The sequence below is a fragment of the Clupea harengus genome, chromosome 4 (genome assembly GCF_900700415.2).
Source record: "Clupea harengus chromosome 4, Ch_v2.0.2, whole genome shotgun sequence".
Classification (NCBI taxonomy): domain Eukaryota; kingdom Metazoa; phylum Chordata; class Actinopteri; order Clupeiformes; family Clupeidae; genus Clupea; species Clupea harengus.
In genome coordinates this window covers 27,983,372-28,010,970 of record NC_045155.1, presented here as the reverse complement: position 1 = coordinate 28,010,970, position 27,599 = coordinate 27,983,372, and the positions used below count along the sequence as shown (strand labels likewise).

Genomic DNA, 27,599 nt, shown 5'->3' with positions numbered 1-27,599 from the left:
ACACAACAGGAATTCATACTCCTTTACTGAAAAGTGGACAAAAAGCAAAAACAGCAATAATACAACAAGAAAATCACAACATTCCCATGGAAGGTTATTTTTATGTTTGCCTGCATGTAAAAACAAAACTCAAGTACAAAATGTTGAGGTCTCAGCTCCTGTGGTAGCACCATTGTCCAATCAGCATGGTTCACTGCAGGAGTGGCCACAGGTTGTCGGACAACACTTCTGCTCCGCTGGACATTGGCCGTCATGGTAACAGTACTCTGCGCACATCGGGGTCCCCTTCGGGAGGCCACAGCGACCAGGTTTCACTGTGACACAGATACGACACAGATAAACTTTAATCTCTTTGTGATAAACACAAACTACTTTATCTAATGGCTGCAGCAAAAGCAGAATGTAAAACTACACCCAAGGTGGATGTTGTTTGTTGGGTATCCCATCTGCCCATAAGGTGACCATAATTCTGAGACAAAATCCGGGGACATTTTCAGTTCAGACACGTAAACACCTCCAAAACAGTGTAATGTTTTTATCTTTGTAAACGAAAAACGGGGACGTCTGGTCACCCTACCATACACCCCAAACCTGACCTGTGTAAGGTGCGATACACTCGTGACCACATCCGTTGTGGCAACATTTTTCATCCTTGGGGCAATCACTGTCGTTGGCGCAGAACTCTGCGCACATCCCTGCTCCACGGCTCCGGCGCGGGCACACGCCTGGTTTTGCTGCAAATTTAAGACCAGGGAGGGATTAAAAAATATCCTCAGCCTTAAGGAATGTAATGTTTTAAGACCTCTTCACATCTGTTTTCGTTATGTTTTGTTTGTTTTTCTTTCTTTTCCACTTAAGCCAAGACATTGGCGAGTCGAGAATGCCTTACTGAATGCAGGAGGCGCGCAGACAGCTCCGCAGTCAAAGACACAACATTTATCATCTCCTGGACAGTCGTCGTCACAGACGCATCCACGGCCAGACGGAACATCGTTCAGGCGCCGCGGGCAGTGACCAGCTTTCACTCGGACCACTTCAAAAAAGATGCAGAGGTCACAAAATAAAGGGCACATGGTTTCCCTGCCTATCAGTTGAGAAACATGATACAAACTTTTCGTAATGATGGGAACTAGCTTGACAGGCTCACTAAGATACATCAGGCCAACAGAGTGGAAAGTGTAGAATTCTGGAGGCTACGAGTTTGTGAGGCTACTGGTTACAGGTAAACCAGCAAGTATTACAGTAGCCTACAGTTCAGCGCCAATAAACAACATCAACGTCCGACCATTTTCAACAACTTGAAACCAATTGCTTTGTCTATAACCTGTGAATTTATTTAGCAGGCAAATAGCCTGTTGTAGATTATTAATATGTTAATTTTATGAGATGACTGACAGTCTTGCAATTAGTTTTATTTGGTAAATGCCTTTACTTTGTACTCACCTGTTGAATTCTGTTCTGTAGTAGCTTCTGTAAAGTCAATCCATATTATCAGCATAACAAAGGGAAACACACAAAGCGCTAGCCGTCTCATCTCTCCGTCCACTTGTTTTACAATCACAGGACCGAACTTGTTGGATACATACTTCATATGGCCTGGATTAGCATAGAGGGCGGAGAAAAGGAAAGAATGCGGAGCCCTGAATCCGCAAGGTCCTGGCGCCGTCGACACATCGGCAAACTCTCCGAGCAAACGTCCACAGACCAGCTGACTCAGGACAAGCTGGTCAGGTATTCTCATTTGGTTATGACAGAGACTATTGCAATACCCACCTCCGTTAAGTGTTAACGGCAATTTAATGTCAGTTAAGGGAGACAAAGCTACTAAATTCTGTGTAGGCATGACAGTATTTAAAATATCTTTAACAATTATTTATATATATCAAAATTACTAAACGTTATAAAAAACGTTGTATGTGCTCCAATAGGCTTAATTAATTATCTCAATGACCATACCACCTTTAACAACTAGAGTGTCTAGATAATAAAACCGCACTGGCATCTAGTGGTCAGTGACACAAAACCAAAACAGACCCACGTTTTAATCTTCTGGAGTAAAAACTGTAACAAACAGAACATGCCGTGTCTGTAAAATCAGCATGCTCCAATATAATGTGTTTAAAAATGTGCTGAAATGTGCAAGTCAGTGAAAACACCAAGACAACACAAACAACATAACCAAAACAGCAAAGTAAACACAAAACTGTTAACATTTCAATAAATATGGGCCCTTTGAGTTCATTCACAGGAAATCAAACTGAACTCAAACTACAGCGTCATCTCCCCCTTCAGGCCAACAGTTTTTGACCCGAAATTGTCCGGAAGAAGCATTACCAGCGGCTCCGGACTGAATACAAGTCCCCCAAGACGGTCGTCACTAACTGTTCCTTCTTTGTCACCCGACCAGCCCAGCATAAGTGGGGTTGAGGTATGAAGAACTTCTAGAACCTCAGCAGGGCAACACTCCAACTTGCACCACCTTCCGAGATCGATGGGGGGAGGGGGGCTGCACTGGGTGCTGTGGACTCTCTCAGGCCTATGTCTCAAGCTATGGCAGCCATTTTTAGGCCCTGGAGTTAGTATACCAGTATTATTAGTCCATCGTCTGGGCAACGACGCAAAGCCCAGGGATAGATTGCAGTGAGATGGATTCACCTATGGTCTCACGTCACTGCACTCATTTAGCCCACCTGATTAATTAGTGGCCACCGCTTGGGTGTGGCTATAAAGGCCTGGAAGTTTGCAGTGTCCTGAGATTGTGAATCTCTACCTCCTGTGCAGTGTGGCTTCCTGTTTCTCCCACAGTAGGTTTTCTTCGCTCCTAAGCCAGTTGCATGGAACTTTTAATCACACTGTGGACTAACGTTGTCCTTTATTGTAGCCTGGGGTTATGGTCCTCTCTTCCTTCGCTGACCTCGAGAACTCTCTCGTTCATTCTAGTTCCAGGTATGCTCCGTTTTCTTGCATGGGTGCGCAAACCTGGGCCCCGTTCGTTGTACCTCGTTTAGTGAGTTACCGAGATAATTTTCAGGATGAGATAATATAACTCTCACACTTGTCATAATATATACATACATAGATATCCCCCCATACACAGCGCCATACACAGCTTCTTGTCTTGCTCACGCAGCGGTGTTGGATTTTGCCATCATTATGGTCTTGTATTCTTCATAAGCGTTCACGATCATCTCCTGCTCGCCAGCAGAGAAAAAAAGAGGCTCTTTCTTTGAGTTTAGTAGCCATTGTACCGTCAGAAAATCATGGTTTTGGTGATCGACACTTCCCCCTTTTGAAGTAGGACGGGCACGTGCAATTGCCCTGATAAGTGAAGTCTGGTTCGAATTAACGACATTGTTTGACCGCGGATCAGCCTTGGACGAACCGAGATAGCCTGTCCTCAATCATCGCGGTAATTTAAACTGGCTAATGGGACATTTGATCGACTTAACTGAACCGCTTAGGACGAACGAGGCCCTGGGCATAGTGGTGCACAGCATGCTTTTGTTCCTGTGTTTTGTTTGCATGTGTATGGTTATGTATAGTTCCTTTAATATGTTGCGACCTAGATATATTTGTTAGTTTGCATAATTATAATTTACATTGAAATAAGCTGGAATATATTTAAGGAAAGATATTGTGTTTTGTTAATATCCTGGGTACGGTTCTGATCGATGTGGGTGTCTAGAGGTCGGGTTCAGAGGTTATTGTGGAGGCTATCCTATAAGCCTCAGTGTGGACGGCAAAGTGTTCCCAACGCATAGCGAATTATCCTTGTCCAGGCATGAGCTCTCTTTGGGTGGTGTTCGCGTTTATTATAAAGATAGAAATGTATACATAAAATTGGTCTTATCACCCAGTGCTGGTTGCTTATAAAACAAGATTCTGTCGGTGAAGTGGGTTTCACGGCTACGGTAAGAACCGTGTGTTCCCCGCCATCCACACCTTTCCCTAATTGAGTAATCACACCTGTAGATATACCCAATTCCCAGTGACGTGCCACACCCAGTGCAATACTCCCCCAAGTGGCTAAAATAAGTAACACTAAAATAAACCTAACTAAAAGGTGGATAGAAATGGCTCCTACAGTGATGATGATGTCATCAGGAAGCGCTCGCGCCAGTTTTGTATTGAATGCTTTGTGGAAACTCCAACGACCGACTGAAAGAATAAAGTTGCCAAAAGAAAGATGGATCCATGTCGGTTTAAGGGTGCAACATAAATTGGTGTTTCCGCCCGGTCTGGAGTGTTTTTACCACGAAGCAAGAGGAATGATGAGTGACCAACACAGACATTGTAAGAGCTAACGCTAGCTGCTAGCTTAGCCTACAGAGACGTCAATTCTGCCATGCTACAAACAAAAAAACAGTGAAGGTAAGAGTTTTCTCAAGTTGAGAAGTCAACTTCTGCAATATATAGAAGGGGAAGATGTTATTTCAAGAGAAGATGAAATGTCTCTTTTAATGCAACTGAATGACAAAATTGACGAACTAAAAGACAATTTTCGCCTCAAAAAGTAGTGAAAGATCACCACCCTGTGGACAATAATGAAACTACACCCAGTAATCCGAAGAACAAAAAGAGAGCGTTTCAACACTGAATGCAACAGCCTCTGTAGCTAGTCAAAATGTCTCGTTTGCTCATCCACTGTACAGGAGGGATTTATGATTATTGGACAAATTGGAGAACCAAATCAAATGGATAAATTAACTTACTCAAGTTTGGAAGGACAAATTCAAATTTGAGGTTGTCGAAGCTGTAATTCAGGCCATAGCTCCAGGAACTAAACTAAAGAGTTATTTGGAAAGTAGAATTTGTTTGACATTGCAAGCTCTCAGGCAAATTCTACAAACTCATTATATTGAAAAAGATGCCACAGAGCTGTACCACTCCCTCACCCGTGCAGTTCAGGAGCCTAAAGAAACGCCCATCCAGGTTCATGAGAGCCATGGACCTGAGACAACAAATTGCCCTTGCCTCAGAAAGAGTTAAGTCTGGTTTGAAGTACAGTTCAGAATTAATTCAAAATCAATTCCTCCAATCCAGGGGTGGGTAATTCATTTTCCCAAGGGGCCACATGAGATAGTGGGACTGTTGTGGAGGGCCGGACCAATAGGCTGAACTCAATTCTGTTCAATATAAGTTGTATCTCTTTATAAAAATCATTAAATTGTATGGTATTGATTAACTGCTACTGATAAGAGTAGATGTTACATTTAGGCTATCAAAAATGTGGTGCAGGCATAGTAAAAACACCAACATTATTTAATCAACATTCACATACGATTTTGAAAATGAGCATGTTTTTGCAGTATTAAAGGTGTGCCCAGACGATCAATACACATGGCACACACACACACACGAGAGCAAGCTTGCAATGCAATAGTATAAGTATACAAGTTAATAGTAATATATTTTTTTTATCAGCGCAAATGCTCGCAGGCACGCCCACACGCACGAATGTAGGCCTACGGAAATAAAAAAAATATCCCGCTTATTATAGGGTTACTTGCCAAAACAATAGAAGACATTCTTCCAAAATACCTCTTTTTAATGATTTTGTTGCCGTTTAGTTCTTCACGAAAATGCGTCGAACTAAATGGGTTTCTTGGTCTCAACAACATGAAAGGGACGGAATTGCTGCTTCAGAAGCGCGACAGAGTAAAGTAAAACAATGTGCGTTCTCTCTCTGGCATGACGTTGGTGCTGCTAATAACAAATTAAAAGTCCTTCAGCATGAAAAGGGGAAATAACATATTAAATGATGATAAATAAGTCCAGAGCCTTTTCTACAATGTGAATTAGAAGCACAAAACCCGTTGCCAATGACAGCGGTCATTCATTTTTCGCAGGGGAGAATATAAAGAAATTACAGTTGGGATGGCCCATTCAAATGAACTGACATTTTTCTAACATTCTGAAGAGCCGTATGATACAATCGTGAAAAATGACTGTGTCTTATCAAAGCTAAACTCTCCTGAGCAAGCGAGAGTGCTAATAGCTAGCAAGCTGTAGCTGATAGCACATCTAAATGAGACAGAAGGACAGCGATATTTGGAAAAGGCATTGATTATTGGCTGCGATCCATATTTATTAACTTCAATTTTATTTTGTCCCTTAAAGTCTGCAAAGCGTCTGCACAAACTTTCTTTTCCCGACATTTACATTTATCTTAATCACATAATCCATCCCCATACACCGGAGATTTCAAGAGTACAAATGCCTATCAATATGCAGTTGCAGGATGGGTGAACAACACCAAGATATGGCATCTGGAGACAAAAAATATGTAAGTGATCACAGGTCATATAAGTAATTCAAACAGCGATTATCAACCGTGTTATTTTAGTTGTGGTTAAGAGTGCCAATATGGGCTAACGAGTTGTAGCTAAAGCCTTTAGTAAAGGGCTACACAGCTCTCTAGCTATAAGTACTCTAGCTTGCTCAGGAGAGCTTTGATAAGACACAGTAATTATTCACGATTGTATCAACGTTCTGCATTTCACTTAACGAACAGTCATTCCCTAACGGTGCAAACCCATGACAGCGAGGCGATACGCTTCCATCACTTTGAGTGGGCGTGTTGTAACGTGTGGAAACCCATGACACCGTAACGAGCGACGCGATATTCTAAATCCCATGCATTTCAACGGGAGCCAATCCATTGTGACGTAGACCACCGTTTTGGGCGATGCGACCGATAAAAGTTGGAAAAAGTTGAATCCTATGCAAATGAGGAGCGATTTTCCCCGGCAGCAGCCAATCAGATTATTTGATGTCGTCTCTGACGGTTTGAAAATTGCTGGACTGTGGCATCGTTTGGTCGTTGAAATGCATGGGATTTAGAATATTGCGTCGCTCGTTACGGTGTCATGGCTTTGCACCGTAAATCCTTTGGGATAGAATGCAATTGTATATCTGGGTTTCTTTGGAGAATTTTGTCGCATACAACAGCACAACATATCGCGGGCATTTGAAATTTCCGTGGGTTGTGATCGACGCACAGCTAGACAGCTAGACCGTGTCGGACACAAATATGGCGGCGCTTAAACAAAGTGACGTCACATGGTACCCATGAATAAGTACAGGTATTTACGTTGAATTCCTAATTTACCATTGACCTCACGCGGGCCGGTCAGGGACAGCCAACGGGCCGGATAATGCCCAGGTCTGCGCTAGAGTAAGAGCGAGCACTCGCACAAGGAGGATCATAAAACATGGTGTCAGAAGTCTGAACCAAGCGCCTGTGACTAACCAAGGAAGCAAACGGTGAGACGATGCAACTGAATTTAGCCTACGAGTTCACTGCTCACTTGTCGACGACGACTTGGATAGAATCTCAGAATGGCCTCGGAGCCCATGGACATGAAGGGCGATGTATATAACAACTGGACATTTTTCCGTGCGCCATGGGAAAACTATGAAGTTGCTACTGCCCTCGACAAAAAGGACAAAAAGATACGCCTGCCACCAACTGCAACACCACTTACATATGCCAACAGAGGGTCGTGACGACTCAAAAAGTTTTGGATGCCTTGCACACGCACTTTGAGCCGACCAGAAATGTAATCTACGAAAGGTTTGTGTTCAATGACTGTAAACAGAGCCAATGTGAGACAGTGGACCAATACATAGCCAAATTAAGAAAGCTGGCGGACACTTGTGATTTTGGTTATTTAAGAGACGATTTAGTCCGTGATAGATTGTTTACAGACACACAACAGGCTGTCTTTAACAGACACACAACATGCTGTCTTTAAAGCAGCACAACGGAGGAATTGCTAATCGCTAACGAGATGAGTGAGTCAACAACTTTCCTAACACAGTCTAACATCAAGCAAGTGCAACACAAGACAAAGCAAGACGGCAAATAAGTTACTTACTAGTCCGGCAGAAAGTAGTATTCGGGCGGCTTCCAGAAACGTACATAGCGAAGTAATATGCCTACGGACCCTGGTATGGCAATGACACAGAGGCCATTCCCCATATTAAACATCATTTTAGCGCTGTTATTTTTAGGTAAAATTGCTAACCCTAACCCTAAAGTACAATTGCTACATACTGTTACTTTAACAGACACACAACATGCTGTCTTTAACAGACACACAGCATGCTCTTTAACAGACACACAACACACACAACATGCTGTCTTTCACAGACACACAACACACACAACATGCTGTCTTAAACAGACACACAACATGCTGTCTTTAACAGACACACAATATGCTGTCTTTCACAGACACACAACACACACAACATGCTGTCTTAAACAGACACACAACATGCTGTCTTTAACAGACACACAATATGCTGTCTTTCACAGACACACAACACACACAACATGCTGTCTTAAACAGACACACAACATGCTGTCTTTCACAGACACACAACATGCTGTCTTTCACAGACACACAACACACACAACATGCTGTCTTAAACAGACACACAACATGCTGTCTTTAACAGACACACAATATGCTGTCTTTCACAGACACACAACACACACAACATGCTGTCTTAAACAGACACACAACACACACAACATGCTGTCTTAAACAGACACACAATATGCTGTCTTTCACAGACACACAACACACACAACATGCTGTCTTAAACAGACACACAACATGCTGTCTTTAAAGCAGCACAATGGAGGAATTGCTAATGGATAACGAGATGCTAGCGGCTAAACCTAGCGAAACCTGTTGAAATTTGCTTACTTTGAAACTAGTGAGTCAACAACTTTCCTAACACAGTCAAACATCAAGCAAGTGCAACACAAGACAAACCAAGACGGCAAATAAGTTACTTACTAGTAAGGCAGAGAGTAGTACTCGGGCGGCTTCCAGAAACTTACATAGCGAAGTAATATGCCTACGGACCCTCATATGGCAATGGCACAGAGGCCATTCTCCATATTAAACGTCATTGTAGCGCCCCAATTTTTTTAAGCTGTTATTTCAAGGTAAAATTGCTAACCCTAAAGTACAAGTACAAGTCTTTCACAGACACACAACATGCTGTCTTTCACAGACACACAACATGCTGTCTTTAACAGACACACAACACACACAATATGCTGTCTTTAACAGACACATAACATGCTGTCTTTCACAGACACACAACATGCTGTCTTTAACAGACACACAACACACACAATATGCTGTCTTTAACAGACACATAACATGCTGTCTTTAACAGACACATAACATGCTGTCTTTAACAGACACATAACATGCTGTCTTTCACAGACACATAACACAGGCCTGACCTCAGTAGACTTAGAACGGGTCAACCACAGCAGCGACACAAACGTCACCACAAAGACATTGGAGGACATTAAGAAACATTCAGCTCAAGACCCTGTTGCCCAGGCCCTATGCACCCACATCAGCAAAGGTTGGCCAGAACACAGGGAAGCTGTCAGCCCTTCTCTTCATCCATTCTGGACATACAGGGAGGAACTTACCATAGACGGCAGCCTGATTTTTAAAGGACAGCGAGTCTTCATCCCTGAGGCATTACGCCCCATCTTCCTACAGAAGATCCACACCGGGCACTCAGGTATTGAAGCCAGCCACAGGAAGGCGCGTGAAGCAGTCTTTTGGCCAGGAATTGCCAATGATCTAAGAGTTTTCATTAACAGCTGCGCCACCTGCCATTCCTCTCAGGCAAAACAGCAGAAAGAAACTCTCATGCCACACCACCTGCCCAGTATCACCCAAGGACAGACAGTAAGAGTCCTTATCCACCCCAACAGTCCAGACAAAAACTGGGTGCTCGGCATCTGTATTGATCAGCTCAGTGATCGTTACTATATTGTCCTGGTCAATGGCAAGAAATACCGCAGGAACAGAAGAGACATTCGTCCAGTGCAGGAACAACTCAGGATAACATCATCTGACAATCAACCAACCATCGATGATGGCAGCTGGGACACAGATGATGTTGCTGGTGCCCCTGCAAACACCATCCAACCTCAAGCTGATGACATCCCTCTACCCACCAACCCGACCCCACAACACACCACAACCAGACAGAACATACAATGCCCATCACGATATTCCAAACTTTGTTGTTTAAAAAAAAAAAACGGGGGGTGGTGGATATGTTGAATTGTGAAATTCCTAATCACAAGTAAATTCAAGTGTTTTTGTTGTTCTCCAGGTCATGTTTAGGTTGATGCTAAACAGAGTGTATCACAGCAGTTTAAAGCCTTGGTGTTAAGAGCGTAACTGCATTGAAGGTCTGCCTTTTGTTCATTATGTAAAGGGAGATGTTATGATGTAGTTGTGCCACTAGGTGGCACTCTAACGATATGTTGTATGTAGCCTAATGTATGCTGGGAACGCTAGAGTAAGAGCGAGCACTCGCACAAGGAGTTTGTATGTAAGCTGTGTAAATTATGTCTAAATGAGAAGCCTGCATTAAAGCTGCATCTGGATCACTCAAGCTAGAGTTATTGCTAGTACTCTTTGCTTTGGCCATTGAGCCATTATCTCTTGCTCTGAGACACACTTCACTGATAAAAGGTGTTATGAGAGAGGGTCAGGAACAAAACGGTTTCATTATATGCGGACAACCTACTTTTATACATTTCAGACCCAGCCCAATCTCTCCCACATGTGCTTAACATTTTAGATCAATTTAATCATCTCAGGCTATAAACTCAATAAACTCACTCAACAGAAAAGTGAATTGTTTCCAATTAATGAGGCAGCCCATCAATACACATCCAGTTCTCTGCCTTTCAAGGTTTCAAATAAATGTACATATCTAGGTGTCAATGTTGTGGATAAATTCTCCAACCTCTTTTCTGCCAATTTTTCACCTCCTCAAACAGACTGAACCATTGGAGGCCCCTTCCACTCTCTGTTGCAGGCCGCATTAATTACATCCAAATGAACATTCTTCCCAAATTCACTTATCTATTTCAATGCATCCCTGTATTCATTGCCAAATCAGTCTCACACAAACTTTTTCTTTAACAGAATTCTGTCATTTCTTGACATTTTAAGCTCTGTGTCATAAAGTTAGTGCATTTTGTTACCATTTGAATATGCTTCCATAGACCATTGAATGCTGGGCGTGTACAAAAATCCCATATTTTCAAAAAATTATTTTGAGAAAATGAGGCAGAATACCATCACAAATTTTTGATATGTTAAGAACAAATATCTAATCTTTCCAAAACAATTAGTTTCATGTTGGTAAATGCTGTAATTGTTTTGCTATAGCATGCCAAAAATTGCACAAAATGGGTTTTCATCCATTTTCAAGCTTTAATTTTTTATTGATGACCAACTGACCTTCACGGCCCACATCGCCTCTGTCTCCAGGTCGTGCCACTTTGCGCTATACAACATCCGCAAAATCAGGCCGTATCTAACCCAGTATGCCACCCAGCTGCTGGTGCAAACCTTGGTGAGTTCCCGCCTTGACTACTGCAACGCCCTCCTAACGGGCCTGCCGGCTTGCGTGGTAAAACCATTACAGATGATCCAGAACCAACCGAAAAGGGCACACGTCACCCCGCTACTCATTGAGCTCCACTGGCTGCCGGTAGCTGCTCGCATTAAGCTCAAGTCACTTATGCTTGCCTACAGAGTGCTTGCTGGTTCTGCTCCCACCTACCTAAATGCTCTTTTAAGGGCAAATGTTACACCCAGGACGCTGCGCTCGTCTAGTGAGTGTCGTTGGGCACTGCCGTCTGTGCAAGCACGGCAATCCAAACTATTCTCATTTGTAGTTCCACGTTGGTGGAACGAACTGCCTAGTACTACCAGAGCAGGGGCGTCCCTCTCTACCTTCAAGAAGCTTTTGAAGACCCAACTTCAGAGAGCACCTCGCTTCCTAACTGGCACCTTGACTAGCGCTTAACTTGCACTTCAGCAGTTACATTCCTGCACTTCTTTTTCCTTTCTAGGTCGTTTTTCTAATTCTTATGTAAAGTAGTATTTATTGTTACACCATGTTTTTTATTGCTCTTAGCTTGACTGTTCTCTCCCTTGTACGTCGCTTTGGACAAAAGCGTCTGCTAAATGACTAAATGTAAATGTAATATCTTCCAGACCATTCATCACATAGGGACAGTTTTTTTTAATGCAATATACAGAGCATACATAGGAAGGTCTGTGTATAATATCTCTATTTAAGTCTCTAGCTTTACCATTGAGCTTTCCACAGGTCTTCAAAGATGCTGCAACAGAGCGTAGAGTAAAGTTTTCGAGCAAATTCAAGCACCCCGAATACTACTATGATATACCCAAGCCACACCCTTGGAAGTCCATATTCTTCAAGTAATTGTATCAGATTTTAAGCCTAGAAAGTTTGAAGGAGCTAGCTTAAATACTTTTCTAGTTATAGCAATTTGAAAATGGCTCTTCAGAAAACGCTTAAAAAGCATCTGAAAATGCACATAACATAGTGGCTAAAACATCTTTTTATGCCAAAACTATTGGGAGTAGAGAACTAATATTTGGGACTATACCTATTAAGAAGTGTATGAACAACCTTGAAGTTTGTCAGCCAAATCTGAGACGGTCGAGTGGGAGCCATTGGTACACTTCACATGGAATGACTCTGTTGCGTAAGGGATAATGTATTGTCCGGAGGTCATTATCCAAAAATAAATCCCGACGGGGCGAACAGCACCCCGACGCGCAGCGGATTATCCCGCTTATTATACGGTTACTTGCCAAAAACGATAGAAGACATTCCTCCAAAATACCTCTTTTTAATGATTTAGTTGCCGTTTCGTGATTTCCCCTAAGAAATAAATAGTTCTTCAAGCAAATAGAACTTTTAAGTTTCAGGTGTTGCGTAGCAACCCATTACTTCAAATTACAATGAGTCTGTTACGTTAAATGACCGGACTACTTGCGGAATGATATGGAAGATGTGAATTAGAAGCACAAAACGTATTGCCAATGACAGCGGTCAATATCTTTTCGCTGCGGTGAATATCAAGAAATATTCACCTGCGAACGTTGGGATGGCCCATTCAAATCAACGGTACTTTTTGGAACATTCTGAAGAGCCGTATAATAATCAACTTTAAATTTCAGCTCTGTAGAAACAATCATCCTGTGTACTCATTGCCTAGTTCTAATCATCCTGTGTACTCATTGCCTAGTTCTAATCATCCTGTGTACTCATTGCCTAGTTCTAATCATCCTGTGTACTCATTGCCTAGTTCTAATCATCCTGTGTACTCATTGCCTAGTCCTGTGTTGGCTTGTCCATTGTTTTCATTTTTTATATTTAGTTATTTTTTGGTGGGGGGTGGGCATTCTGATGACCTTGACTTTATTGTGTATGTTATTATATGTTATGTCTATGTTATGTTGATGTAATGTATATCGTGCTGTATAATTCTTTGAAAATCCCAATACAAAAATAAAAAATAAATGCATCAAAAAGCAAAAAAAAAAAGAAAAGTTACCTTAGGACTCCGGAGTTGCATATAAGCATATTTATTAAACAACAACAACAAGCTCGTCGGGCTCACCCACGTCCCGGCAGTTCATAGAGAGGCACAGGCCCACTCTGAGAGAGAGGGAGCCCGGGCTTACTCCCAGACTGCAGAAGACGAGAGGGAAGCTATATTAAACACATAACACAAGGTTTATATAGATCGAAATTTAGCGTTCTCTGTCGCCAAATCAATTTGTCAGCAGGGATAACCACGTGGTGGGTATCTGACGTCCGAAGTAATTTTACTACGCTTTCTGTCTTGTAAATATGTCAGTTTGACCCTTCTTATCACCTCTGGTCCGAACATGCTCTTATACATATGCAGACTAAGTGGCACCTAATAATGTAAGTTACACACACACAGAAACACAGAGAAGCCATGCTCCTGCTTACATAAGCACATGATTCAGACAAGGTAATTATTAATACAAGGCACTCCTTTGCCTCAACTCATTAGCCCCTATGATTTAGTTCCAAGAAAATAGCAGTGTGATTTACACAACAGGAATCCATACTCCTTTACTTAAAAGTGGACAAGAAGCAAAACAGCAATAATACAACTAAAATCACAACATTCCCATGGAAGGTTATTTTTATGTTTGCCTGCAATGGAAAACAAAACTCCAGTGGCCACGGGTTGTCCGACAACACTTCTGCTCCGCTGGGCATTGGCCGTCATGGCTGCGGCAAAAGCAGAATGTAAAACTACACCCAAGGTGGAGGTCGTTTGTTGGGTATCCCATCTGCCTATACACCCCAAACCTCACCTGTGTAAGGTGCGGTACACTGGTGACCACATCCGTTGCCGCAGCATTTTTCGTCCTTGGGGCAATCACTGTCGTTGGTGCAGGACTCTGCGCACAACCCATATCTACGGCTCCGCGGGCACACGCCTGGTTTTGCTGCAAATTTAAGACCAGGGAGGGATTCAAAATATCCTCAGCCTTAAGGAATGGAATGTTTTAAGACCTCTTCACATCTGTGCACAACGGGGTCCCCTTCGGGAGGCCACAGTGACCAGGTTTCACTGAGACACAGATACGACACAAATAAACTTTAATCTCTTTGTGATAAACACAAACTACTTAATCTAACGGTTGCGGCAAAAGCAGAATGTAAAACTACGCCCAAGGTGGATGTCGTCTGTTGGTTATCCCATCTGCCCAAACACCCCAAACCTCACCTGTGTAAGGTGCGGTACACTGGTGACCACATCCGTTGCTGCAGCATTTTTCATCCTTGGGGCAATCACTGTCGTTGGCGCAGAACTCTGCGCACACCCCGAATCCACTGCTCCGCGGGCACACGCCTGGTTTTGCTGCAAATTTAAGACCAGGGAGGGATTCAAAATATCCTCAGCCTTAAGGGATGTAATGTTTTAAGACCTCTTCAGATCTGCGCACATCGGGGTCCCCTTCGGGAGGCCACAGTGACCAGGTTTCACTGAGACACAGATACGACACAAATAAACTTTAATCTCTTTGTGATAAACACAAACTACTTTATCTAACGGTTGCCGCAAAAGCAGAATGTAAAACTACACCCAAGGTAAATGTCGTTTGTTGGGTATCCCATCTGCCCAAACAGCCCAAACCTCACCTGTGTAAGGTGCGATACACTGGTGACCACATCCGTTGCCGCAGCATTTTTCGTCCTTGGGGCAATCACTGTCGTTGGTGCAGGACTCTGCGCACAACCCAAATCTACGGCTCAGCGGGCACACGCCTGGTTTTGCTGCAAATTTAAGACCAGGGAGGGATTCAAAATATCTTCAGCCTTAAGGAATGGAATGTTTTAAGACCTCTTCACATCTGTGCACATCGGGGTCCCCTTCGGGAGGCCATAGCGACCAGGTTTCACTGAGACACAGATACGACACAAATAAACTTTAATCTCTTTGTGATAAACACAAACTACTTAATCTAACGGTTGCGGCAAAAGCAGAATGTAAAACTACGCCCAAGGTGGATGTCGTCTGTTGGGTATCCCATCTGCCCAAACACCCCAAACCTCACCTGTGTAAGGTGCGGTACACTGGTGACCACATCCGTTGCTGCAGCATTTTTCATCCTTGGGGCAATCACTGTCGTTGGCGCAGAACTCTGCGCACACCCCGAATCCACTGCTCCGCGGGCACACGCCTGGTTTTGCTGCAAATTTAAGACCAGGGAGGGATTCAAAATATCCTCAGCCTTAAGGGATGTAATGTTTTAAGACCTCTTCACATCTGTGCACATCGGGGTCCCCTTCGGGAGGCCATAGCGACCAGGTTTCACTGAGACACAGATACGACACAAATAAACTTTAATCTCTTTGTGATAAACACAAACTACTTAATCTAACGGTTGCGTCAAAAGCAGAATGTAAAACTACGCCCAAGGTGGATGTCGTCTGTTGGGTATCCCATCTGCCCAAACACCCCAAACCTCACCTGTGTAAGGTGTGGTACACTGGTGACCACATCCGTTGCTGCAGCATTTTTCATCCTTGGGGCAATCACTGTCGTTGGCGCAGAACTCTGCGCACACCCCGAATCCACTGCTCCGCGGGCACACGCCTGGTTTTGCTGCAAATTTAAGACCAGGGAGGGATTCAAAATATCCTCAGCCTTAAGGGATGTAATGTTTTAAGACCTCTTCAGATCTGCGCACATCGGGGTCCCCTTCGGGAGGCCACAGTGACCAGGTTTCACTGAGACACAGATACGACACAAATAAACTTTAATCTCTTTGTGTTAAACACAAACTACTTAATCTAACGGTTGCGGCAAAAGCAGAATGTAAAACTACACCCAAGGTAAATGTCGTTTGTTGGGTATCCCATCTGCCCATACACCCCAAACCTCACCTGTGTAAGGTGCGATACACTGGTGACCACATCCGTTGCCGCAGCATTTTTCGTCCTTGGGGCAATCACTGTCGTTGGTGCAGGACTCTGCGCACAACCCAAATCTACGGCTCAGCGGGCACACGCCTGGTTTTGCTGCAAATTTAAGACCAGGGAGGGATTAAAAATATCCTCAGCCTTAAGGAATGGAATGTTTTAAGACCTCTTCACATCTGTGCACATCGGGGTCCCCTTCGGGAGGCCATAGCGACCAGGTTTCACTGAGACACAGATACGACACAAATAAACTTTAATCTCTTTGTGATAAACACAAACTACTTAATCTAACGGTTGCGGCAAAAGCAGAATGTAAAACTACGCCCAAGGTGGATGTCGTCTGTTGGGTATCCCATCTGCCCAAACACCCCAAACCTCACCTGTGTAAGGTGCGGTACACTGGTGACCACATCCGTTGCTGCAGCATTTTTCATCCTTGGGGCAATCACTGTCGTTGGTGCAGAACTCTGCGCACAACCCATATCCACGGCTCTGTGGGCACACGCCTGGTTTTGCTGCAAATTTAAGACCAGGGAGGGATTCAAAATATCCTCAGCCTTAAGGAATGTAATGTTTTAAGGCCTCTTCACATCTGTTTTCGTTTTGTTTTCTTTTTTTTCTTTGAGGCTACTGGTTACAGGTAAACCAGCAAGTATTACAATCGGCATATTACAGTAGCCTACAGTTCAGCACCAATACACACCATCAACATCCGACCATTTTCAACAACTTGAAACCAATTGCTTTGTCTATACCCTGTGAATTAATTTAAGCAAATAGCCTGTTATAGATTAATAATATGTTAATTTTATGAGATGACTGACAGTCTTGCCATTAGTTTATATATTTGGTAAATGCCTTTACTTTGTACTCACCTTTATGTTCTGTAGCAGCTTCTGTAAAGTCAATCCATATTATCAGCATAACAAAGGGAAACACACAAAGCGCTAGCCGTCTCATCTCTCCGTCCACTTGTTTTACAATCACAGGACCGAACTTGTTGGATAAATACTTCATATGGCCTGGATTAGCATAGAGGGCGGAGAAAAGGAAAGAATGCGGAGCCCTGAATCCGCAAGGTCCTGGCACCGTCGACACATCGGCAAACGTCCACAGACCAGCTGACTCAGGACAAGCTGGTCGGGTATTCTCATTTGGTTATTGGTAGAGATAATTTCAAAACACTGTTAATGACTCAAGAATATATTAATCAAGTGCCTTGTATTAATAATAACCTTGTTTTTATTATGTGCTTATGTAAGCAGGAACTTGGCTTTTCTTTGTTTCTGTGTGTGTGTAACTTAGATTTTTAGGTGCCACTTAGTCTGCATATGTGCAAGAGCATGTTTGGACCAGAGGTGATAAGAAGGGTTGAACTGACATAATAATATAATATAAATAGAAGTTTAGCGTTTTCTGGTGCCAAAACACTTTGTCACTGTTGATTAGGACCCAATCTACTGGCCCAACCTTGGTTTCAGCCTCACAAGTTCCTGCGAAGCAGAGAGTTCTGAGAGCATTTAGCTAATTCCACATTTTTGCCATATATTCTGCAAATGTATATTCAATCTCTTTATCTGATTCAGCAAATGGTTTGAGAACTGAAGCAGTGTAGGTTTTTTCCAATCATTATTTCAAACAGTGATAACCCTTTACTGTCTGGACAACATGCATGCTTAATTTCACAAATGTCACTCTTGTCCTGTGACCAGTCTGATATTTTAGAGAAATATTTTATGTCTGTGTTGTAGACATTTTAAACCACCTGTCATTGTCATTATCATGTACGTTTTCTGATTTGGACGCACTTATACCCATTGTAAGTAATTTTATGTATTTATATTAATCTATTACCTTTGTCGGATCTCCACACTAGGGTTAGTTATGTTTTTACTTTCAGACTCTTACAGTTTGTTCTTGAGATCGCAATGCTGAGTCAACCCGAGCCCGACCAGAGGTGCTCCGTCTCACTCGTTTTGGGAGGAGGTTGAGGCCAGGAAATTTCCCTGGGGTGATCAGTCCCCTACTGATTACGGGTCAAGGCACCTCAGTAATGTGAGATCAGTCTTTTAATTAGACCCCCCGGGACAACAGAAATTAAAAAGTTGGTTCAAACCCAACAGGAAAACAACACACAGGAGTATCTCTAACTCTAGCAAATTCGTCCAACACACGAGGAATATCTCAAAAAAGTTTGTAACCTTAAAGAGTTCTTTCTCTACACTGTGGGAAAAGGAATATTTCAAAACGTTTGTCTCAACCCCACATGAAAACAGGAATAGACCCTTAAGAGTTAGAGCCTAGAGAGTTTGTTCAAGCACACATTAGGCGAACAGGATACATCTCACATTTAGCCTTAGAAAATAGGCCTAGACTCTAGGCCCTAGAGAGTTCGTTCAAACACACATTAGGCGCACAGGATCATTTATCCTTAAAGAAATAGGCCTAGAGAATTCGTTCAAGCACTCATTAGGCGAACAGGATATATCTCTCATTTATCCTAGAGAGTTCATCAAGCACACATTAGGCGAACAGGATATATATATCTCATTTATCCTTAGCGCTATCCACGAACAAACAAAAAACATATACTAGTGTACACAAAAACTAACAAACAAGACTAGTGTACGCAAAAACGAACAGACATGAACCATCTACTAGTGTACACGCACGAACAACCAAAAAAACATATACTCACAAACAGCTCGGAGTGCAACCCCCACAGTCCTGTTCGATTCCTTTACCCTCGCCTCTCCTCACTGGCAGGCCCTGGCCTCCTTCCAATTCAAGGCAGAGGTCTTTAGAAAAAGGAGTCTCGTACTCCCCCGTATAGTTCAGATCCTGATGATTAGCCCAGCGCGAAGAGTCGATCAGGTTGTTGGAATCCCGGACGATGCCCCCAATTACGTTAGGTGAAAATGTACTCAAGTTACCTCAGGACTCCGGAGTTGCATATAAGTATAGTTATTAAACAATAACAACAACAAGCTCGTTGGGCTCACCCACGTCCCGGCAGGTCAGAGAGAGGGAGCCCGGGCTTACTCCCAGACTGCAGCAGACGAGAGAGAAGCAAAAATAAAGACATCGCACATCGCATCAGGGGTGTCCAAACTTTTTTCACTGAGGGCCAAATACAGAAAAATATATGAAAGGCAGGGCCACTATTGAAGTTAACAAAATCAATCAATGTAGGTCAATTATGCTTGATTATTGAATATGCTTAAATAAAAACACAACAGCCTACATCACAACTTTCCATTAATGGGTTTTCATTAATTTTGGGTTAACAGCTCATTCTCAAAACAGCTGCCTCAGATTGCTTTTTAGTCAGGATGGTGATCCCCCTTCGCAGCCCTGTATAAAGAAGGGGAAATAAGGGAACAAGGGGATAGGTATATTTCAGTTAGTTATGCAAATAGGTTTTTGGGGTGTTAACGTTTGTTAAAAATGTTATAATTAAATATTAAATATTATATGGCAAATATTATTTGGCACAGAGGGCTTCTTGGTGGATGATGCAGTGCATTTTAACAGCCTCGCCACTCTCTCGCACCTTGGCGCACATCATTGAGGCCATTCCTTTGCGCTCGCCTGTCATGGCTGGAGCCCCATCCGTTGTGACTCCACACAGCTTATCCCATTTAAGTTCCATTTTGTCAATTGCATCTGACACAGATTCAAAAATGTCCTACCCGTTGTTGTGCACTTTAGACTCCTAAGATTAAGCAGCTCCTCTGTAAGCAAAAGTTATCGTCAACTCCACGCAAAAAAATTAACAGCTGCGAGGTGTCTGTGGCGTCTGTGCTCCCATCACATGCAATCGAGTAGAAGTCAAAAGCACAAGCTTTATGTGTCACTTGATGTTTTAAGTTAGCTGACAAGTTTCTGGACATGCTCACATTGTTGAATTCTTGCATCTTTTCCGGGCATATTATTTCTGCGACTTTAGTGAGGCACTGTTTTATAAAGTCACCATCTGAGAAAGGTTTCCCGTGTTGCGCTATGAGTTCAGCTACCTCGTAGCTGGCTATTGTAGCATTTTCTTGTCTTTTGTTGGCACAGAAAAAATACAGTTGTTGAGCTCGCAGGCTAGCTGCCATTTGCTTAACATTCTCTTCTCACTTTGTGCCAGTGTAGGACGTGTAGGTCTGATGTTTGGTTTCATAGTGTCAACGTACATTAACAGTTCTATTGCAAATCAAACAGACACACTTTCCCTTGACTTCTATGAAGAAATATTAATTTTCCCACCGTGTCTGAATTTTTTTGCACATAATATGTGTGGGCCATTTTCCATTATATTTTAAGAATTTGCTGTGGGCCAATTAAAAATGGACCGCGGTCCCGTAGTTTGGACACCACTGATATAGATATAAGTTTAACGTTCTCTGGCGCCAAAACACTTTGTCAGCAGGGATAACCACATGGTGGGTGTCTGACGTCCGAGGTAATCTTATTATGCTTCCTGCCATGCAAAGATGTCAGTTCGACCCTTCTTATCACCTCTGGTCCAAACATGCTCTTACACTTATACTTATACTATACTTATATATGCAAGTCCGGAAACGTGAGTGAATTTTCACCCATCATAATTGGCTAGACAGGGATGTGAAATTGATGGTCATGAAAGGTGGTTTACAATACATGGGTAAAACACAGATAATTATAATCATAATTTATCTAATTAAAAGACTGATCTCACATTACTGAGGTCCCTTGACCCGTAACCAGTAGGGGACTGATCACCCCAGGGAAATTCCCTGCCCTCAACCTCCTCCCAAAACGAGTGAGACGGAAGACCTCTGGTCGGGCTCGGGTCGACTCAGCATTGTGATCTCAAAAACAAACTGAGAGTCTGAAAGTGAAAACATAACTAACCCTAGTGTGGAGGTCAGACAAAGGTTATTTAAAAGGTGTCAAGATCAATTAGAAGTATTAAGATAAATACATTTAATTACTTACAATGGGTAAAAGTGCGTCCAAATCAGAAGACGTACATGATAATGGCAATGAAAGGTGGTTTAAAATGTCTACAACACAGACATAAGAGATTTCTCTAAAATATCAGACTGTGTGTAAAAAAAAAAAACATAGGGAAACAGTCCTTGAATACCTGGAACGACTGAAAGTATTCAAGGATCACAGTGAACTGCTAGAACCAGCCACATGGGCTGATGACGGGCATTACGCCATGCAGTTAAAAAATACATTTATGACAGAAATTAGCGGGTTTGTTAAAAAAAGCATTTGATAACATGGGCCACTGGAGATTTTGCTTCTTTAAAGCAACATGCTGTGGTAATAAGAAAACAAATGGAAAAACAGAAAAAATTGATAAATATTGTTTTGTTTCTTTGTTTGTAAGAAAGCTAGACACTGGTCCCGAAACTGCCCACTGTAAGGTCTGTGTTCTGTCCATGTCTAATTTCTGTGTTTGTCTCCCTTGTGTGGTCGCATGTTTGTTCCCGTGTCTAGTCCTCGTGCTTCCTTGTTCCCGCCATGTGCTTTCCCTGTGTTTGTTTGTCTGTGCCATGTGCCCTCTTGTTGTTGTCCGTGTCTCCACCCCTCACCTGTTCCCAATCTCCCGGGTTGTGTGTGTCATTGGGTTCACCTGTGTCCTGTTAATTCCCCTTGTTTAGTCCACCTGTGTCCTTGTCTGCCCCGCCTTGATTGTTCTCACCTGTCCCTCGTTATCTGTTGCCTGTGTGTATATATAGTCCTTGTTTTCTTGTTCCTGGTTGTGTCGTCGTAAGTTTGTGTTTGATGGTATGTTCCTTGTGTTGCCACTGCTCCTCGTGTATTCCTAGCGTTTAGCGCTTCTGCCTTGTTCAAGTGATTACTCGTGCTTCTGACCTCTGCCTGCCCTACTACTATTCTCCTGCCTATTCCCTGTGTGGATTTGTTTGCCTATTTTTGGACTGCCTACCTGTGTACCGAACCCTGCTAGTAAACATTTATTCTTCTGAATCTACCCCTGTGCTGAGTCGTGCGATTGAGTCCTGCACAACACCCACCAGTCGTAACAGTACGACGACACCAAAGATGGACTCAGCCGACTCAGACTCAGTTTGAGCAAACAAGCCTCCTCTCTCTGCCTCGTGACAAGGGGAATAGAGGAGCAAGGGAGAAGTTCCCTGAAGTCCCTGAACCTGCTGTTGGGACAATTCGAGCAGCTCCTGGATCGTTGGGATTCCCTCGCTGCACCTCCCTCTCCAGCTCCGGTTCCATGCCGCCTGGATTCCGGCTCCAGGGTTTCAGCTTCACTCACCAATACTGCTCTGGCTTCAGCTCCGACTCCACGTCTCCTGCCTCCCGCCGTCAGGACAGCCGCAGTCGCCCTAGGAAGAGCTTCTGACGCTGTCAACCTCGAAGCAGCCTCTACCAATGCCACCATCAAAGCGGTCTCTGACGCCGTCAACGCAGCCTTTGGAGCTTCCACCCTTGAAGCTATCTCCGCCGCCCTCGAAGCTGCCTATGCAGCATTGGAAAGATTTTCTGTCACACCCAAAGAAGCCTCTGGCGCTGCCTTGCTCGATGCAGCTTCTATTGCCATCGATGCAGCCTCTGCCACCCTCGAAGCAGCCTCTGACGCTGCCGCCCCTGAAGTAGCCTCCGTTGCTACCGCCCCAGAAGCAGCCTCTGATGCTGCCGCCTCCGAGGTCGTCTCTGCTGCCCCAGATGTAGCCTCCGTCGCTACCACTCCCAAAGCAGCCTCTGCCTCTCCCGAAGCAGCTTCTGATGCTGCCACCCCCGAAGCAGCCTCTGACGCTGCCGCCCCCGACGTAGCCTCTGTCGCTACCACCCCAGAAGCAGCCTCTGATGCCACTGGCGTAGCCTCCGTCGCTACCACTCCCGACGCACCCACTGCTGCCCCCGACGTAGTCTCTGTTGCTAGCAACCCCGAAGCAGCCTCTGTCGCTGCTGTCCCTGAAGCAGCCTCTGATGCCACTGACGTAGCCTCCGTCGCTACCGCTCCCGAAGCACCCACTGCTGCCCCCGACGTAGCCTCTGTTGCTAGCAACCCCGAAGCAGCCTCTGTCGCTGCTGTCCCTGAAGCAGTCTCTGAAGAAATTGCTGATGGTGACGCCACTGAGGCCTACGCCACAGCAGAACCAGCCGCCGCAGATCAAGCCGCCGCTCTCCCTGCAGACCGAGCCGTCGCTCACCCTGCAGATCCGGCCGTCGCTGACCCTGCAGACCCAGCCGACGCTCACCCAGCTTGTGCGTACCCTACAGCCAGCGCTGCCGACCCGGACCCCGCAGCCACCGCTGCCGACCCGCACCCCGCAGCTGACCCGGACCCTGCTGCCACAGCTGCCAACCAAGATCCTCCAGCATCCGTTTCCGATGCAGGCCCAGCAGCACCCTCTGCCGAGACCGGTCCAGCAGCACCTTCTGATGGCGTCGCTGCTGAGGGCTCTGCTGTTCCAAGCGCCCCTGGCCGGAGTGCCCCTGTCCCGAGCGCCCCTGTCCCGATCGCCCCTGTCCCGAGCGCCCCGGTCCCGAGCGCCCCGGTCCCGAGCGCCCCGGTCCCGAGCGCCCCGGTCCCGAGCGCCCCTGTCCCGAGCGCCCCTGTCCCGAGCGCCCCTGTCCCGAGCGCCCCTGTCCCGAGCGTCCCAGGCGCCCCTGTCCCGAGCGTCCCAGGCGCCCCTGTCCCGAGCGTCCCAGGCGCCCCTGTCCCGAGCGTCCCAGGCGCCCCTGTCCCGAGCGTCCCAGGCTCCCCTGTCCCGAGCGTCCCAGGCTCCCCTGTCCGAGCGTCCCAGGCGCCCTGTCCCGAGCGTCCCAGGCGCCCCTGTCCCGAGCGTCCCAGGCTCCCCTGTCCCGAGCGTCCCAGGCTCCCCTGTCCCGAGCGTCCCAGGCTCCCCTGTCCCGAGCGTCCCAGGCTCCCCTGTCCCGAGCGTCCCAGGCTCCCCTGTCCCGAGCGTCCCAGGCTCCCCTGTCCCGAGCGTCTCAGGCGCCCCGGTCCCGAGCGTCCCAGGCTCCCCTGTCCCGAGCGCCTCAGGCGTCCCGGTCCCGAGCGTCTCCGGCGTTCCTGTCCAAGGTGTCCTTGCGCCGGTTCCAGGCGTCCATGCGCCGGCCCCAGGCGCGCCGGATCCTGTCTCCAGTGTTCCTGGGTTCCCTGTCCCAGCTGCAGCAGACCCAGGGTTCGGTGCCGCCAGCCCTAATGAACCAGCGAGTCCAGGTGCCACGTCTACCCCAGCCACTGGCCCTGCAACCCCAAACACCAATCGATATCGCTGGCATCTATTTGTTGTTAGGGTTGTTGTTGTGTTTATTGTTGGTCTGTTTGGCCGGTCGCCAAAGACTCTGCCCCTGTTTGGCCACCCACCCGGCCGGTCGCCAAAGACTCTGCCCCTGTTTGGCCATCCACCCGGTCGGTCGTCAAAGACTCTGCCTCTGTTTGGTCATCCACCCGGTCGGCCGCCAAAGACTCTGCCCCTGTTTGGCCACCCACACGGCCAGCCACCAGACATTCTGCCCTTGCTTGGCCGTCCACCCGGTCAGCCACCAGACCCTTCTTTCCAGCCTTCTGTCTGGCCCGGTCTGCCCGCCTGCCTTGCTCTGGACCCCCTCCACCCACCCTAGGTGGATTTGATCTGTTTGTTTGTGTGTTTTTGGGCTGTCTGGTCCGGTCTGCCCGCCTGCCTTGCTCTGGACCCCCTCCACCCACCCTAGGTGGATTTGTTCTGTTTGTGTGTTTTTGGGCTCTCTGGTCCGGTCTGCCCGCCTGCCTTGCTCTGGACCCCCTCCACCCACCCTAGGTGGATTTGTTCTGTTTGTGTTTAGGGCCGTCTGGAATCCGGCCCTTAGAGGGGGGGTACTGTAAGGTCTGTGTTCTGTCCATGTCTAATTTCTGTGTTTGTCTCCCTTGTGTGGTCGCATGTTTGTTCCCGTGTCTAGTCCTCGTGCTTCCTTGTTCCCGCCATGTGCTTTCCCTGTGTTTGTTTGTCTGTGCCATGTGCCCTCTTGTTGTTGTCCGTGTCTCCACCCCTCACCTGTTCCCAATCTCCCGGGTTGTGTGTGTCATTGGGTTCACCTGTGTCCTGTTAATTCCCCTTGTTTAGTCCACCTGTGTCCTTGTCTGCCCCGCCTTGATTGTTCTCACCTGTCCCTCGTTATCTGTTGCCTGTGTGTATATATAGTCCTTGTTTTCTTGTTCCTGGTTGTGTCGTCGTAAGTTTGTGTTTGATGGTATGTTCCTTGTGTTGCCACTGCTCCTCGTGTATTCCTAGCGTTTAGCGCTTCTGCCTTGTTCAAGTGATTACTCGTGCTTCTGACCTCTGCCTGCCCTACTACTATTCTCCTGCCTATTCCCTGTGTGGATTTGTTTGCCTATTTTTGGACTGCCTACCTGTGTACCGAACCCTGCTAGTAAACATTTATTCTTCTGAATCTACCCCTGTGCTGAGTCGTGCGATTGAGTCCTGCACAACACCCACCAGTCGTAACACCCACAGCGGTATAGAGGGGGAGAAAAAGACTAAACAAGAATTATTAGACCTTGTAACTGACATTACTGAGGAGCAAGTTAGAAACGAAAAAAATAATAATTGTAAACATAGACTTTGAAAATATTTTTGCATTACTGACTGCTCCAAACAAAGCTTACGTTAATGGTGGCAAGAAAGCCAATGATTTTTTGTTTATTTTTGTTTTATGTGAGTCATACACATAACCCATTACTTTTGAAGAGTCTGAAACAGGACAGATATTTCAAATACAGATTATGTTTCAAAAACACATCCTACAAACTTATTAGGAAGAGATGTGATGGGAGAGTTGGGCATTAGAGTTGTTCCAACAATACATGGGTTTCAAGGGTGTCAAAGAAGTGGTGTCCCAAAATATTATGTATAAAAATATACACTGTTTAGCCCCAAAAAAGATTTAAAGAGAAATTTAAGCCTGTCACACTAATAACATTAACCTAGACTGATTGGACTTAGACAGGATGGGTGGGGGCTGGGTGCTGGCTCAAAAGACTATATTTTCACAAGCCATGAGCTCAAACTTAGCTACAGTTTGAGGGAGTCATTTGTTGTTGTACATCTTGTGCTGTTCTCCAGATAAGAAGACCTGTAAACAACATACCCTGGCGTTGTTAAGATTTTTAGCAGAAACAAGGCCATGAAGTACAGCTGTGGTCCACTAAAGTAAAACTATCTTAAAGAGCACCTCAGCCACAAACAAAGAAATAAATAATGTATTTTCTGGGAATGACTAACTTCTGTAGATAATGGATTCCTAACTACGCGTTAGAAACACAAATGTTGCAGAGTTTAGCTGGAGATATTATTAAAAGGCCTGAAAAGGGAAAGCAGGCATTTGAACAGATAAAACAACTGGTTAGTTCTGCTGTCTTAGCGCATCTATGACACGACAAGCCATTCATACCAGCTGTAGACTGTAAAAAAGGTTAAATGACATCTGTGTTAATGCAGGAACGGGGACTTAAGTTAAGACCAGTGGCATACTATTCTACATGGCTAGATCCAGTAGCCCAAGCAATGTCTGAATGTTTACAAGCAGTAGTGGCTGCAGCCTTGGCGGTGCAGGCCTCTGCTCCTATTGTACTACACAGTCCACTTACACTGAAAATTCCAAATGCAGTATCTGTTTTGTTGCTACAACAAAAACATGCTTACATGTCACCAGCCAGACAAATATCAATATCTTGCATGACTGTGATGGAAATTGATATTACCATTAATTTATACTTACCATTGCATTGCAAGCATGTTCTCCTGTGTGTGTGTGTGTGTGTGTGTGTGTGTGTGTGTGTGTGTGTGTGTGCCATGTGTATTGATAGTCTGGGCATACCCTTGGTTAAAGCCACAACCATGCCCTATGCTAAGACATCCTCCCTGCCCCAGGTGGTGGAATACACATCACATATCCACCATTTTGGGATCCAGAACCTTCCATAGGAAGATCCTCTCCCCTCCCCTCCCACTCAAATGCCCCCTTCACCTGTAACACCCCCCCAATGTTGACCCATGACCCCACTGTATCCTCCCATGGTTGACTGGTATTTAAACTGTAACACTGTGATACTCTTTAGTCTTGTCCTTGTCTACCTTGATGTTGGAACTGGCTCCCTGCAGGAGTGCCTTGGAATAAACCTCCAGAACCCTTTGATTCACCTCGTGGTCCTTTGTCTAAAGTTTGTCGTCAGCTGGATCCCATCAACTGTTTTGCTCTCGCAGCCTCATATCACTATTGAGCGCTGCATGCCATTA

At 45.2% G+C, this 27,599-nt stretch overlaps 1 protein-coding gene across 1 annotated transcript; it reads right to left on the bottom strand.

Moving 5' to 3' along the window:
* Nucleotides 1-8: 8 nt before the first annotated feature.
* Nucleotides 9-17,445, bottom strand: wfdc2 (WAP four-disulfide core domain 2). The gene is made up of 10 exons (XM_031566924.2): nt 17,235-17,445; nt 16,740-16,874; nt 16,324-16,458; nt 15,908-16,042; nt 15,492-15,626; nt 15,076-15,210; nt 14,660-14,794; nt 14,244-14,378; nt 597-734; nt 9-314 (listed from the first exon to the last, which is right to left on the bottom strand). Exons 1-10 carry the CDS (start codon nt 17,374-17,376, stop codon nt 181-183), a joined length of 1,359 nt encoding a protein of 452 aa, XP_031422784.2. The 5' UTR covers nt 17,377-17,445; the 3' UTR covers nt 9-180.
* Between the last annotated feature and the right edge of the window lie 10,154 nt (nt 17,446-27,599).

Bases quoted from the DNA above. Each gene is read 5' to 3' on its own strand.
- wfdc2 (XM_031566924.2), bottom strand. From the start codon at position 17,376: ATGAAGTATTTATCCAACAAGTTCGGTCCTGTGATTGTAAAACAAGTG. The intron at 16,875-17,234 runs GTGAGTACAAAG...TTAAATTTGCAG, and splicing joins AGCTGCTACAGAACATAAAG to CAAAACCAGGCGTGTGCCCA. The intron at 16,043-16,323 runs GTGAGGTTTGGG...TTAAATTTGCAG, and splicing joins GTGTATCGCACCTTACACAG to CAAAACCAGGCGTGTGCCCG.